At 41.5% G+C, this 13,134-nt stretch overlaps 1 protein-coding gene across 5 annotated transcripts in view; it reads left to right on the forward strand.

The window, feature by feature from the left end:
• EPB41L4A (erythrocyte membrane protein band 4.1 like 4A) overlaps positions 1 to 13,134 on the forward strand; it is a 260,546-nt gene that overhangs the window by 218,354 nt on the left and 29,058 nt on the right. For 4 of the 5 annotated variants that reach the window (XM_089909174.1, XM_089909173.1, XM_022591117.3 and 1 more), the window contains 2 exons: positions 4,642 to 4,689; positions 5,798 to 5,875. The exons of the other annotated variant lie outside the window; for it this stretch is intronic. In XM_089909174.1, the coding sequence (XP_089765300.1) occupies positions 4,642 to 4,689; positions 5,798 to 5,875 (126 nt within the window). The remainder of the gene's footprint in view (positions 1 to 4,641; positions 4,690 to 5,797; positions 5,876 to 13,134) is intronic. 5 annotated transcript variants of the gene reach the window in all.

Consider the following 13,134-nt stretch of genomic DNA (forward strand, 5'->3'; position numbering starts at 1 on the left):
AGAATGAGTACGGGCTTGTGCAGTTTCATGGATTGAGGTGTGATGTACTGAAATAAGAACCACCTGGACATTACAGGCTCAAAAAGCATAGCTCTGAGTTTGGTTGTTGATAAGTTGAATTTGTGGTACCTTGGAGAAGTCCACATGCGGGATTTACATGGATTGTTGGATATAAGTCAGGAGCTAGATTAGCCATCTGGACTGAAATATAGATTTCTCGTAGGTGTTAGTTGAAATATGAAATAGAACTGAGGCTGTCTAGATAGACAGTATGGATAGAATGCAAAGACAAAGCCAATGATAGAGCTATGAGAAACTTTAGCATTTATTTGCTTTAGTTGAAGAGGATTAATTTGTAAAAGAGTTAGTGAAATTGTGCCCATGTGAAAAATCAAGAGAGTGAAGAATCTGGTTACTAAATAGCTTCCGTCCCTCTTCATTCCCAGACTGCTAGAAGCCAGGTTTATATCTCCTAGGCATGAGATTAGAAAATCTCACTGTAGGATATGGACAGATACTAGGGGAAAGGCCTACAGATAGCAGCTTTCAAAGGATCCTCCAATGAAATGGTTGAGACTACCCACTTTACTTAGCTCCACATTGCAGTGAGGCCCTCAGTTAACATGCACTGCACCATCCAGAGGGTTCCAGTCTTTCTCGTGCCTAATGCTTAAATACGAAGAGAGCCATAATCACCTGGCACTTGAGGATAGCATCTCTTTGGAAAGACAGAGACTGAACCAACAATTAGGAGTGCATGTGTGGGAGCTCACAGGAAATAGAGACAATATAAGAAACAAAGAAAAATTTCTAAAAAAGTTTATTATCTTTAGAAAAGTGAAAACTGTGGTATTGAAAGGAAAGAGTGCATAAGAGTTTTCAGATTTTAAACTCGTGGGGTAGAATTTTACATAATTAATAGAAGGTTTGGAAGATAAAGTTAAGGAAATCTTTCCCAAAGTAGAACCAAAACAAAACAAAACAAATCCATGGAAATAAGGATTAAAAATGATCGAACCTGGATATCAATCATTTGACTAATAAAATTTCTAAGGGAAAAAAGACAAAAATTGCAGGAGAGGAAACTATTAAAGAAATAGTAAATACAAAAAAAAAAAAAAAAAAAAGAAATAGTACAAGAAAATATCCCAGAACGGAATGATTTAACTCTATAGAGAGAACCCACTGAGTATTTGTCATACTAGATTGAAAAATTAGATCCATACCAAGATCATTAAATTTCAAAACATTATAGATTAAGAAAGAATTTTTAAAACTTGGTGTCGGGGAGGAAAATGGGAGAGAAAAGAAAGGCCACGCACGAATGGTGACAAATCAGAATCATGGCATTGGGCTGCTTAACAGCAAACGCAGGGAAAGAAGATAACGAGGCATTGCCTTCAAAATGCTGAAGGAAGATTATTTTCAATTTAGGATTCTGTGCCCAGATAAACCATAATTATATGTGTAGAATAAAGACATTGTCAGAAATTTCAGCTCTCAAAACAAAAAAAAATAATGTACCTGCCATGCAGTTTTCTCTGTCAACAAGTTCCACCAAAACCAAGACAAGAGGCCATGAGACCTGGAAATATGGGAACCATCCAACAGAAGCAAAAGGAATTCCCTGGTTCATGGTGAAGAGAGGTAATCAAAGTGACATTTGTGCAGCAGTACTAGACAGCAGGCTGTTCAGATATGAGCAGGAGGGCAGAGGGCTCCAGGAGGGATGTAAATGTAACTTGCAGATTATCTGAGTATTCGTGCATCTCAGGAGGAGCTTTGCAGTTTTCTCAGAGTTGGGATGAAGAGTCAGTGAGAAGCACAAGGAAAACTAAGCAGCTGATAGGTATGTAGAAAACTTGGCAGTTATCATCGCTAAGAAAACCTTAAACCCATACAAGAATGGAATTGTGTTCCGAAACACTGTTTAGATCATCTGTGAACAATACTTATATAATTGCGTTTACATATCAGTGTTATGTTATTTGATATAATTATGTTAGGAAAATGGGGGAATGAAAGTCATGAATGTGGCCTTAAAGAGCCATGTCTGCCCTGACTGGAGTGCAAAGGCACGTATAACAAAGGGTAAGGAAATGGAGACCAAAGGGCATAGACACCTCTCTCAAGAAGTGTGGCTTTGAAGGAGAGAGGAGAGACTGGGCAGGAAATCATGGGTGATGTGGAGTCAAAGTAGTTATGTGTATGTCTAAATAGGAGAGACTTGAGAATGTTGAAAAGCTGGTAAAAGAATTTGCTATGAGGACAAGTTGAATATATGTGAGCGATAGGAGGGTAGTTAATGACAGTCACAGAGTAGATAAGAGGTGATGGGACCCACACGGCACAGGTGAAGGGACTGACCTTAATTATAGGGACAGTTCCGTAAATAAGAGAGGGAGATGTTGGTCAGTTTTATTTTTGGTAACAGGAAGAGGAAAGAGTTCCCATCTGATGGCTGGCTACTTTTCACTTTGGAAGGAGAACACAAAGTCATCTGCTGAAGCAGTAGAGGGTTGCGAGGTGAAAAGAGTTTGAAACTGCTTTACAGAAACTGAGAGTACTTAGATCAGAGAAAGGTGGTAGGATTGCTGGGTCATGTTGTAGATCTACTTGAGGTTATGCAAATGGATTTGTAGTGTAGCTAATATGCCCTTTTACGTAACTTCATCCAGCACTGCTCGGCCAGCTTTTGCCGGCTGGCTCAGAGAACCTGGAGAGTTGGATTCACCCATACTTGGGGTTTTGACAAAAAGACTGAACAAAAAACAGAGTTGGAGGAAGTTTCGAGTACTGGAATACATGTTATTGAGATGATGGAAATCTGAGCTGAGTCAGGGAGGGAACGAAAAAAGGTGAGGAACTGATGGAAAGTTGCAAGGTCTATAGACAGATGGTACTACTGAGGTCAAAGAAAGATAGAATGGAAGTCATTGAATAAGCAATAATAGTAATACTAATAATAGCCAGCATTTATTGAGTGCTGACAGTGGGCCGGGTCCTACTCTGTGCATTTTAAATATATTAATTCATTTTATCCTCATAAAAACCCTGTGTGGGAAGTACTATTAAAACTGAGGCTCAGTAGAGAAGTAATTTGTTTAAATCACACAACTTAACAATGGATGGGATGGGATTCACATTCAGGACTACAGAGCCCGCATATTTAACCAGAGTGCCCCATCAAAGCTGTTTGAAGGTAAATAGGAAGTGGTATTCAGGAAGGAGAGGAGATTTCAGTCAGAGAGCAGAGTGTTTGTGGGTGGTTACAGATGATAAAGTCCAAAGTGTGACCATGATGGGGTTGCTGAGTTGTAGTGAAGAGGTCATTAGAGACGATGACAAGGGACGTGGAGGCCAGGGTGTTGGAAAGGGCATTTGGGTGAGAGCTGATGTCAGATTATGGCAGAACTTGGCTTGGTTGATTGTGTTACTGAATTGAGTTTGTTTGCCCAACTTTGCAGCAAGCCAAATGCTGAGATGCCAAGGTTTGCTTCAGAGAAACAGTTTATTCACGAGACAGCCAAGCAAGGTGAAGGGAGAACAAATCTCAAATCTGCCTCCCTGAAGATAGGGCTTAGGGCTATTCATGGGATAAAGAGGCAGGGTGGTCTGAGGCGTGGGGAGAGGTGACTGGAGGTAAGAAGAGGGAGGTAATTGGTGGTCTGTGCAAATGTAGTCGAGCTTCATGGCTCTTCATAGGACACATGTTCAAAAAATATTGGAGTTCACATGTTCTGAGGGTGGAGGTTTTGGCCCTCTGACATCAAAAGGTCATCCATTGGACACTCACGCAGGCCCAGTTGAATGGTGAGTGGTTTCAGCCGGCCTGAACTGGGCAAGAACTAATTCCAAGTTCCTGAAAAACAACTTAAGCAACCATTACTATTGTGACCCATATGTCAGAGGTGTTATATATAAGGAAGCTGTGGGCATCTAATTTAAAATCAATTGAAAGCACGCAAGGCAGGACTTCCCTGGTGGCGCAGTGGCTAAGAATCCGCCTGCCAATGCAGGGGACACGGGTTTGATCCCTGGTCCGGGAAGATCCCACATGCCGTGGAGCAGCTAAGTCCATGCGCAACAACTACTGAGCCTGCGCTCTAGAGCCCGCAAGCCACAACTCCTGAGCCCGTGTGCCACAACTACTGAAACCCGTGCGCCTAGAGCCCACTGCACTGCAATGAGGAGTAGCCCCCGCTTGCTGCAACTAGAGAAAGTCCATGCACAGCAATGAAGATCCAACACAGCCCACTTCCCCCCCCCCCAAAAAAAAAGCATGCGAGGCAGGTAAGGTTTGGTGGGCCTAATTAGGTTAGCACTTGGTTTCACTTGCAGACCTAGGAACTACAGATGAGCCCCTTCATTGGATGAATGGAACTTACCAGACACGTTGTGCATAGTTATTTATGGTCTGTTTGTAGCCCCTGCTAGATTGCTGGCTTCTTGAGACCAGTTGGTATTATGTTTCTGGGGCCAGTTGTAGGGCTGAGCATATGTGTGTGACTGCTGTGTTTGGTGAACCGATGACTCTGTAAGGGACGTACGTTAACTGAAGTGAAACTCATTTGGGTATGCTTTCCTTAGCCAACTGATAATTTTCTCTTCTCCTTAATGTCGTTTGTTTGTTTTCCATAGGAAAGTCCATAACAGTGGTGAGGACTCAGATCTAAAGCAGAGGAGGAGGTAAAGAAAACAAATTGGAAGGCGGGTCAAGGGAGAGGGAGGGGGCTTAGCAGATTAGCACAGCGCAGACCTGAGGCAGGAGTGGGGAAAATGTTTTGTTTTATTAGTGGCTGCTTTAAGAGTATTGTAATGTTTTTTTAAGAGTATTGTAATTTTTTTTAACTTTGAAATATCAATTTTGGCTTCAACTGGTTCTCAGTCTTCCTTTCTTAACATCCTTAGGAGTTTCTCTTTTTTTCTTTTTTCTGCTCCTTTTGTCTTAGAGGAGCTGTCTCAGTTATCTCTTTTTTTTTTTCTTTCTTTCTTTCTTTTTTTTTTTTTTTTTTGGCCACATCGTGCGTGCGGTGGCATGCAGGATCTTACTTCCCTGACCAGGGATCAAACCCGTGCCCCCTGCAGTGGAAGCGTGGAGTCTCGACCACTGGACCGCCAGGGAATTCCCTCTGTTATCTCTTGCTACATTAAAACCACCCAAAACTTGGTGGTTGAACATAACAACAGCCATATATATCTTGTGTGATTCTGTTTGTTAGCTAGTCTAGCTAGTCCCTGGCAGAATGGCTGGCAATCTGGGACCTCTCTCTGTCTGTGGTCTCTGCACCTGGCTAACTTAGGTGGCTGGAAGGAAGCAGAAGCTACCAGCCCTGTTAAGAGACTGTCCTAGAACTGGCAGAGTATCCCTTACACCTTCTTCTGTTGGTAAAAATCAGTCACAGGACCAGCACAAATTCAAGAGGAGGGGAAATAAACTCTCCCTTCTCCATGAAGGTAGGGGTTTGACAGGACTTTGTGTCCATATTTAGTCCACCCCAGGGGCTTTTAGCTTTTCCACGTCAGAGTTCTGTTGGAAGTATTTGTTTCTGTGGTCCCTTCAGGGAGCATGGTGACATTTGCTTTAATCTGCTCTCATTTCTGTAGACACTCAGATGCCTGGCTGAACTGAGAAACTCTGACTGGGAGAGGGTACGACAGCTACTTATGTTTGGATTAGTAATTTTACTGCAAAATTAATTCTAAAAAACCAACATGAACCTTTCTGAAATTTTTCATTTGTCATAAATGTGAGTTGTTTTTTTTTTTTTTCCTTTTGCTCTTATTTTGTTTTCAGGTCGCGCTCACGCTGTAACACAAGCAGTGGTAGTGAATCAGAAAATTCTAATAGAGAACACCGGAAAAAGAGAAACAGGTAATATTGGAAGGTCGTGGTTAACGGGAACTCTGAAATCAGAGGCTACCACTGGTCATAGAAGCTGTGTGTCCTATGAATTTCTATGCCTGATTTTTCTCATCTGTGTTTAAGAAGGAATCTGGCATGATTTTAAGCACGGTTTTAGGAAACCTCAGCTCTTTGGACTGAGTTTCTTATCATTATAATAAGATGATTAAACAATTTGACAGTGAGGTTCCTTCTTGTTAATAAAAAAAATGATGACCTATATTTAGGTACAACACGTGGTGAATTTGTTTGAGGGTGGTAAGAAATTTTACCATTTGTAGAGCGATTTCTCCCTGAAGTGTCTTTTAACATGACATCACTATCCTTTGCCCAGCCAAAAAACGAGACACTCATAGTTGCATAGTTTCAGCCTTATGTATGTGTACATGCAAATACGTGTTTATACTCGTGCCAGGTGCACACAGTTAGATGGGTAAATGCAATTAGTTCATATCTTTAAGACTTAAGAGCTTGTTAATAACATGATTTGACATGTAATCAATGTCAGTGATGGCTTAATGCACTAACCAGTTCTTCCTAGTTCCGGAATACTTATTTGAAAACAAGTAATCATATAATGAAAGAGCACCAGGTTGGCGAGGTGAGGGATTTGGTTACTGGTTATGCCAGTTTCCAACCCAGTGGTTCTCAAATGGGGACAGTTTTGTCTTTCCCTGTGTTCCCTGAGGACATTTGGCAATGTTTTGGGATACTTTTGGATGTCACAATTGTGGGGGGGGATTGCTGCTGGCTAGAGAGGCTGCTAAACATCCTCCAATGCACAGGACAGCCCTCTACAACAAAGAAATATCTGGCCCCAAGAACATCCGTAGGGCCACTGTTGGGAAACCGGTTCTCACCTGACGTGGAGTCTTGCTTGGTTGCTTTATTTTTCTGGGCCGTCTTTTTCTCCTCTGTAAAATGAAGAAGTTGGATAAGATAATCTCCAAGGTCCTTCTTTAGTGCTCAGAGCTCTTGTGCTGGTCATGCATTGAATTGGCCTCCCTCTCTAACTACAAAGCCTGTGTAATAACAGCCCAGATAGCATTGTAAGAGTGGGCCATTTTCTTAGGAAGCTTTCCATGTGGAGCCTTCTTAGGGGCTGGCATCATACTAGATAGAGGTGAGATCTCAGTGTGTAAGGACAACTTTCTCAAGGAAATGATTTCAGTTTCTTTATCTATAAAAAGCCAAGTGTGGAGGGTAGATCTCCCTCAGGTACCCTCTTCCTGCTCTAAAATTCAGTATTTCTGCACAAACAACACAAAACAAAGCAAAACTAACAAAACAGCCTCCCTCCCCCATTTGTACTTACTGATCAAGCCAGTATCTTAATAAATATATTTCTGTTTTGCTTGGTGTATTCTAAGTTGAGCTCATAGGTGCTCTATTCTCAACTTCTCAGAAGGTAACCTATTTAAAAACTGTCTTTTCAGGCCAAAATGCTCACGGTGACATTTGCTATTAAAATGAAACACTATTTAAAGGTTGCCAGCAAGTTCCTAAATAGCTCATTACTGATCTAGGGGCACTGGTTTCAGTATTCCTTCTAGGTGTTTTCTCCCTCTACCCCAATTTCTCCTCCCACCCAATTTCATGAACAATTTTTTAGACTGGCTTTCTTTGTACCGTATTTTAGAATGATGGTGGTTCTGAATGTTTAAATGCAAATGTACTTTGTAAGGCTATTAATGAGAAATTGCTTTCAAAACACACTGACACAAAGGTTTTCAAAATCATTTGTTTTACCTGCAGAGATATTGCCCTAGGGTTATACAAGTTGCCTGTGTCTGTAGAAGATGAGGTCTGGACTCTAGCTCTCAGGGGCATAGCAAAAAGTGGGCAGAGGAGGAAACATGTCTTGCAGTTCCCATATCCACTCCTGAAAATCCTGGTGTGGGTACAGTGTGCAGAGAAAGATGGTGCAACACATTACACTGCCCCTGGGTGCCACGTACCCATTACGCAATGCTGCCGCTAACCCCTCCGTCCCATTATTTGCCTTTAAAATTTTGCCAGAACCCAGTCATTCCACCTCGGGGTACAAGGGTCTGAGTATTTATACTGCGGCCCTGCTGATGGTCCCATTACAGACACAGTATGTCTTGTGTCTGTAATGAAGGGTTGTCAAATGATGTCTGACTTTCTACTTTGGGGGAGAGAATGAATCTCTTCAACCTCAGTTGTCCTTCCTTATTTTGGTCGGGAACGTGACCCAGCCAAGCTCTCACCAGCGTCTTTTGTACTTTTATTAAAGGACTCTGGTAACCCTAGAATGGGGCAAAGTGAATCTTGAACATGTTGATGTTCTACTTCCTGCCAGCAAGGTCTCTAAATGCAGACCTGGATGCTTCCTCACTTTGGAAACCAGAGCCTGCACCCGACACACCCCATTTTCCTGTCTCCGCAGGGGAACTGTAGCCTGAGGCAGAGGAACAAAGACTGTGCACATTTGCTTTTCAGGCACTGTTTTGAAGCCCATGAAGTGTCCAGTGGAACTCTGGACAGAGTTCCAGAGAGACTTTCTGGAGACTGTGTGTGGTCTTTGGGATGCTCTTTCCTATGCTACTCTTTCTTGCCGTTTTTTTGTTTTTGTTTTTGTTTGTTTGTTTGTTTAACATAAGGAAGGTCTCTCCTACTAGGTTGGAGATAATTCTGTGTAAATACTGTTTTTTCACTGTGTCTACCCATTGGATTTTAAGCTGCCTTGCTGTTCCCATGGATGACAATTTCAATATCTCAGATTTTGTGTTCGGAGAAACACAAGTTAACAAGACAATGTTCACAGATCAACTTTATCCAAAGCAGTAGTTGTGGCTTTTAACAACCATGAAAAAAAATCATAATCCACATTGACTCTGGAAGGCTAGTATCAGAAACAAGGATTGTTGTTTAGATTCAGTTTTAGAAAAATATAACTGTAGATAAGCACCCCCTCTGTCAGTTTTGGGTCTAGAGCTAATGAGGCCAGATGGTGAGGGCTGTGCAGTAACTGCAGGGTTTCACTCCACAGAAGTTTCCGACAATGCCAGAGGCTTCGAGCCTCCTTTGGGGAATTGTTTATGTCTTTCTTAATCCCCTTTCACTTCAGTTGTTGCTTCCTTACTGTTTCCATAATGTGCATGGGTACCTACAGTTCTCTAGATTTTAAGATTTGAGAAAATAGATTTTTCCTCCCTTTGTATAATACCTGGAAGTTGGAGCACAGTTTCTTGTGATAACATCTCAGATGACAGAAAGTCCTTATTTTCCCCTCAGTGTCTCTACGTACACCCTCATCTTCATTTCTCTTCTCTTGCCTCCCTTTTTACTATATCACATTATTTTTCCTCACCCAGTTCCCTTTTTTTTCTTTTCTTAGCTTCTTTCTCACTCTTTCTTTCCTGTCTTCTCTGACTTCTGTCTCTGTTTAGGAGCCAGTGATGTGTCAGAAAACCCCCAAGGGTGTGGATCAGGGTTTTGGTTCTGCCATGTCCTGCTGTTTGACCTTGGGCAGCTCATTTAACAAATTTAAACTTAGCTTTCTCATCCCTAAAATGGAGTGCATACTACCTGATCTGCTTTCTTGAATGAGTTACTGCAAAGACCAAACGAAATCTGAGAGGTGATAGCACTTTGGCGGAGGGAGCCGGACAGTTTAATATCTAATTTTGGAGTCACTGCCTCTTTCTTTGGCTGTCCCCACCTCTCCTACAGCCTCTTTCCAACCTTTTCCACTTTTCTTTTAACCTTGTCTTCCATTTCCCCATCTACCCTAACTTTACACATTTGTATTTTCAGACCAGGTATTCTTACCCTCTGATTGATGGGTAGGTTTTAGGGGTCTCATAACCCCAAGAAATTGTATGTAACATTCTTTGTGTTTCTAAGTGTACAATTTTCTGGCGATAGTCTGTAGATTTAATCAGATTCTTAAGGGGGTGTCTGACCTCCAAAAAGTTATGAAGTGGTGATTATGATCTAAATAGTGAGAGATAGATTGATATTGGGAAGTGGAATTGGTAGGATTCAATTCACTGGTAGGATTGAAAACTAAAAGGCTGCAAATTTCTTTTCAGATTACTTTTTGTTATACCAATTTGGGAAAAAAATCGGTTGAATTAAATTCATCAAATTGGAAACCTACCAAGTACAAAGCAGCATGAAGTTAATGTGAATATTAGATTGAATTATGTTTTACTAGTTAGAATTTTGAATCTTGTACCTAAGTTCAGAAGGGCCAGTCAGCTGGTCTTTATGCGTTTGAGCCCCTGGGCCATGCTCAGGACTTGCCCACAGTGTATGTTGAAGGAGGACCTAAGAGGTAGACCTATCAGAGTGAAACCTTTCATAAACCAGCTTTCCCTGAAAATACCTTGAGCTTAATAAAATATCCTTCATGTTCAAAGAAACCGGTCTGCAAAGTATCCTTTGTGCTGTTGATGAAAATCAGCACTCCTTTGGGCATTCACTGGGGAGGATCTGTGGATTACTTAGTCATTAGCTTTGATGTGTTGCTAGGCTTTTAGGATTTGAAGTGGGAGATTTGGAGGAGGTGGGCAGTGAGGCAGAGAACTAGTCTGGTGTTTTTTGCATAAGCATAAAAGTGGAAGTAACTCTGGAGCCTGGTGAGGATTAAAAGGGTAAGAGAAATGATAGAAGCTGGGGGTAAATGCTGGACTAGAATAACTTGGCAACAGAGGACCATTTGGGCCTTTCCCAAATTTCATTCTGGGATGTTTGCATCGTAATCACATGAGTTATGTACCTGAGGTGATGTGCGTGCACACGTGTGTGCGCGTGTGGGTGAAATAAAGCTCAGAACAAAGAACGAGGGACGGTGCGTTACGAATTTTGAAGATGCTTTGAAGATCTTTGTGCCTAGGAGCTGGTTCCTTTACCCTCTGAGTCTTAATTTTCACACATGCAAAGTGGGATAATACCTGCCCCGCCTACTTCACGGGGTTTATAAAGATCTGAGATAGTGGATGCACTTTGAAAAGCACAAAGGGCCCTGCATGGGCAGGTACTATTCGATTGATGAGAATGTTCAGCGCTGCTCAGTGTTATCTGAAGTCCTGTTGGATCTGCAAAGTGGGGCCCAGCTCCCTTTCACAATAAAGAAGTCAGTATTTCTAACATGAATTTGTTCTTCCACAAACGTTGTTAGAGTTTCCTCCTGCTTTTTAGACGTCTTTTAGAATCTGTATCTGAACAATGGATTAAGATGGTTTGAAGTATTTTAAATGTGTTCCACAGGTCTTTTATATTATTTTTCTAAAAAAAGAAAGAAACCATCCTCCGTGGCACTGCAGCTAACAGGGACAATACACTTGAGCCGGGGAGATCTAGATCACGGCTTTGGCAGGGTTTTGTTTTTGTTAGAGTGATAACACAAAGCAAAGCATTCCTGTCCCTCTGCCCTAGGGAAAAAATGTGGTTTTGATGATGGCAAACTTAAACCAAGGGACGTTTCTTCCACATGACCTGAAGATAGGTAACTGTTTCCTTGCAAGCATTCCCTCCTGCCCGGTCCCTGTCCCCGATTGAAGTGTCGGGGCTGGCTGCAAAGCAGGTAAAAATTGCGGGTAGGGAGAGAGCAGTTCGTGCAGAGCCAATGGAAATGATGTTCACCATGGTACAGATGGAACAGGGTTCTGATTTCCACTTTAATAAGTTGTATTAAGATTTAGACATTTGATGTGGATTATTTAGGGATTCCAGAGTATAATCCAAGTTGACAGAGATGACTGTGGAAGTGCGGAGCTGCAGCAAATGAGGAATGCTGTCAGATGACTAAAAGCAGAGCAGGTTGAAGGATCATGAAAACAGAAGGAGAGTTTGGGGAGGGAGATGGCACCAAACGCAGCCCATTTTAGCAGGGAGAGCATAAGGAGTAAGTGGAAGAGATAGAATCACCTTTAAGAGCAAATAAGAATAATTTATTGATGGTGGGGAAGGTGGGAAAAGCAAATGAATTTTTTGCTTGCTGGTCTTCAGGGAGTATGTCGACAGATGCCTGGAACCAACATAAATTTCCCAAGGGAAGAAAAACTACTGAAAAAAAAAGAAGACTGGTTTATAGCATGTGATCCAAAAATGAGAGCAGTGGATGAGAAACAAGTCCACAGTCAGCTGGGAACTGCAGATTTAATATTAGCGATGGAGTGGTTGTATGAAGCAATTGTCTGGGAAGTTGTGCTATTGCTGAAGAGTGGAGAGTTTTGTTTTGTTTTTACCGTGTCTGAATGGCTTATAAATAAAGCACGAATAGAGAACCATAATTTTAAAGCTGGAAAGGATCTTTACAGTAATTCAGTAGATGAAGAAACAGACCTACCAAAGAAGGTTAAGCGTTTTGCCCAGGGTCTCTGAGTCAGATAATGACAGAGCTGGAACGAGGCTGAACTCAGGAGCGATGGGTATTGCTCTTATCGCCTGGAAGCGTCATTATACACTTGCTCTGTAAGATTTCTCAAGTTCAGTATTACACATGGTCTTTATCTCAGTAAATGAGAAATGGAAGCGTCATTATACACTTGCTCTGTAAGATTTCTCAAGTTCAGTATTACACATGGTCTTTATCTCAGTGAATGAGAAATGAATTAAGAACTGGTATAAAGGAAGGTCCTATTAAGAACAAAACTGCCTGGATAAAGGTAGAGGATGAAGTAAAACCCGCGGGGATTTGTATAGGAATTCATTTGGTACTGTGAAGAATTTTGCAGAAGAGGCAGAACTATAATTGGGAAGATAGGAAAGAAGAGACTAGAACAGTCATTATCTTCATTATTGTTATCAAACGATTATATGACGTTTTGTCTTCCAAAACTTTAAGTGTCAAATGCAGTTAAAATCTAAATTGCACGGATAGCCTGAAAAATTAGGGTGTTGAAGTTTGGTGAGACGTGGAGGAAATGTATCAGAATTCTCTTATTCTGAAACGTTATTGGAGAACGCTCTATTCTAGAGCGACGCTCTCCCTCATACCTTGATTAAAAAGCAAAAACCTTACGGTAAGGCTTCTTAGCCCAGTTGCTAACTCTCCTTGGTTGTACATGAGGAAATAGACAAAATGTGATGCATGTAGAGTCATTGCCTTAATGGATACAGGAAAGAAACAGCATTTTTTGAGGTTCAGCTTTAAATATAACATTTGAAAATGAATACATCCCCAGTGAAAATTTCAACGGACTCCTTTCCCCACTTAATGACTGACTGTCATATAAGACGTTTTGACTTTTTAAAAG

The sequence above is a fragment of the Delphinapterus leucas genome, chromosome 3 (assembly GCF_059928025.1).
Source record: "Delphinapterus leucas isolate spDelLeu-1000000601 "Yukka" chromosome 3, BTC_Dleu_Yukka2, whole genome shotgun sequence".
Classification (NCBI taxonomy): Eukaryota; Metazoa; Chordata; class Mammalia; order Artiodactyla; family Monodontidae; genus Delphinapterus; species Delphinapterus leucas.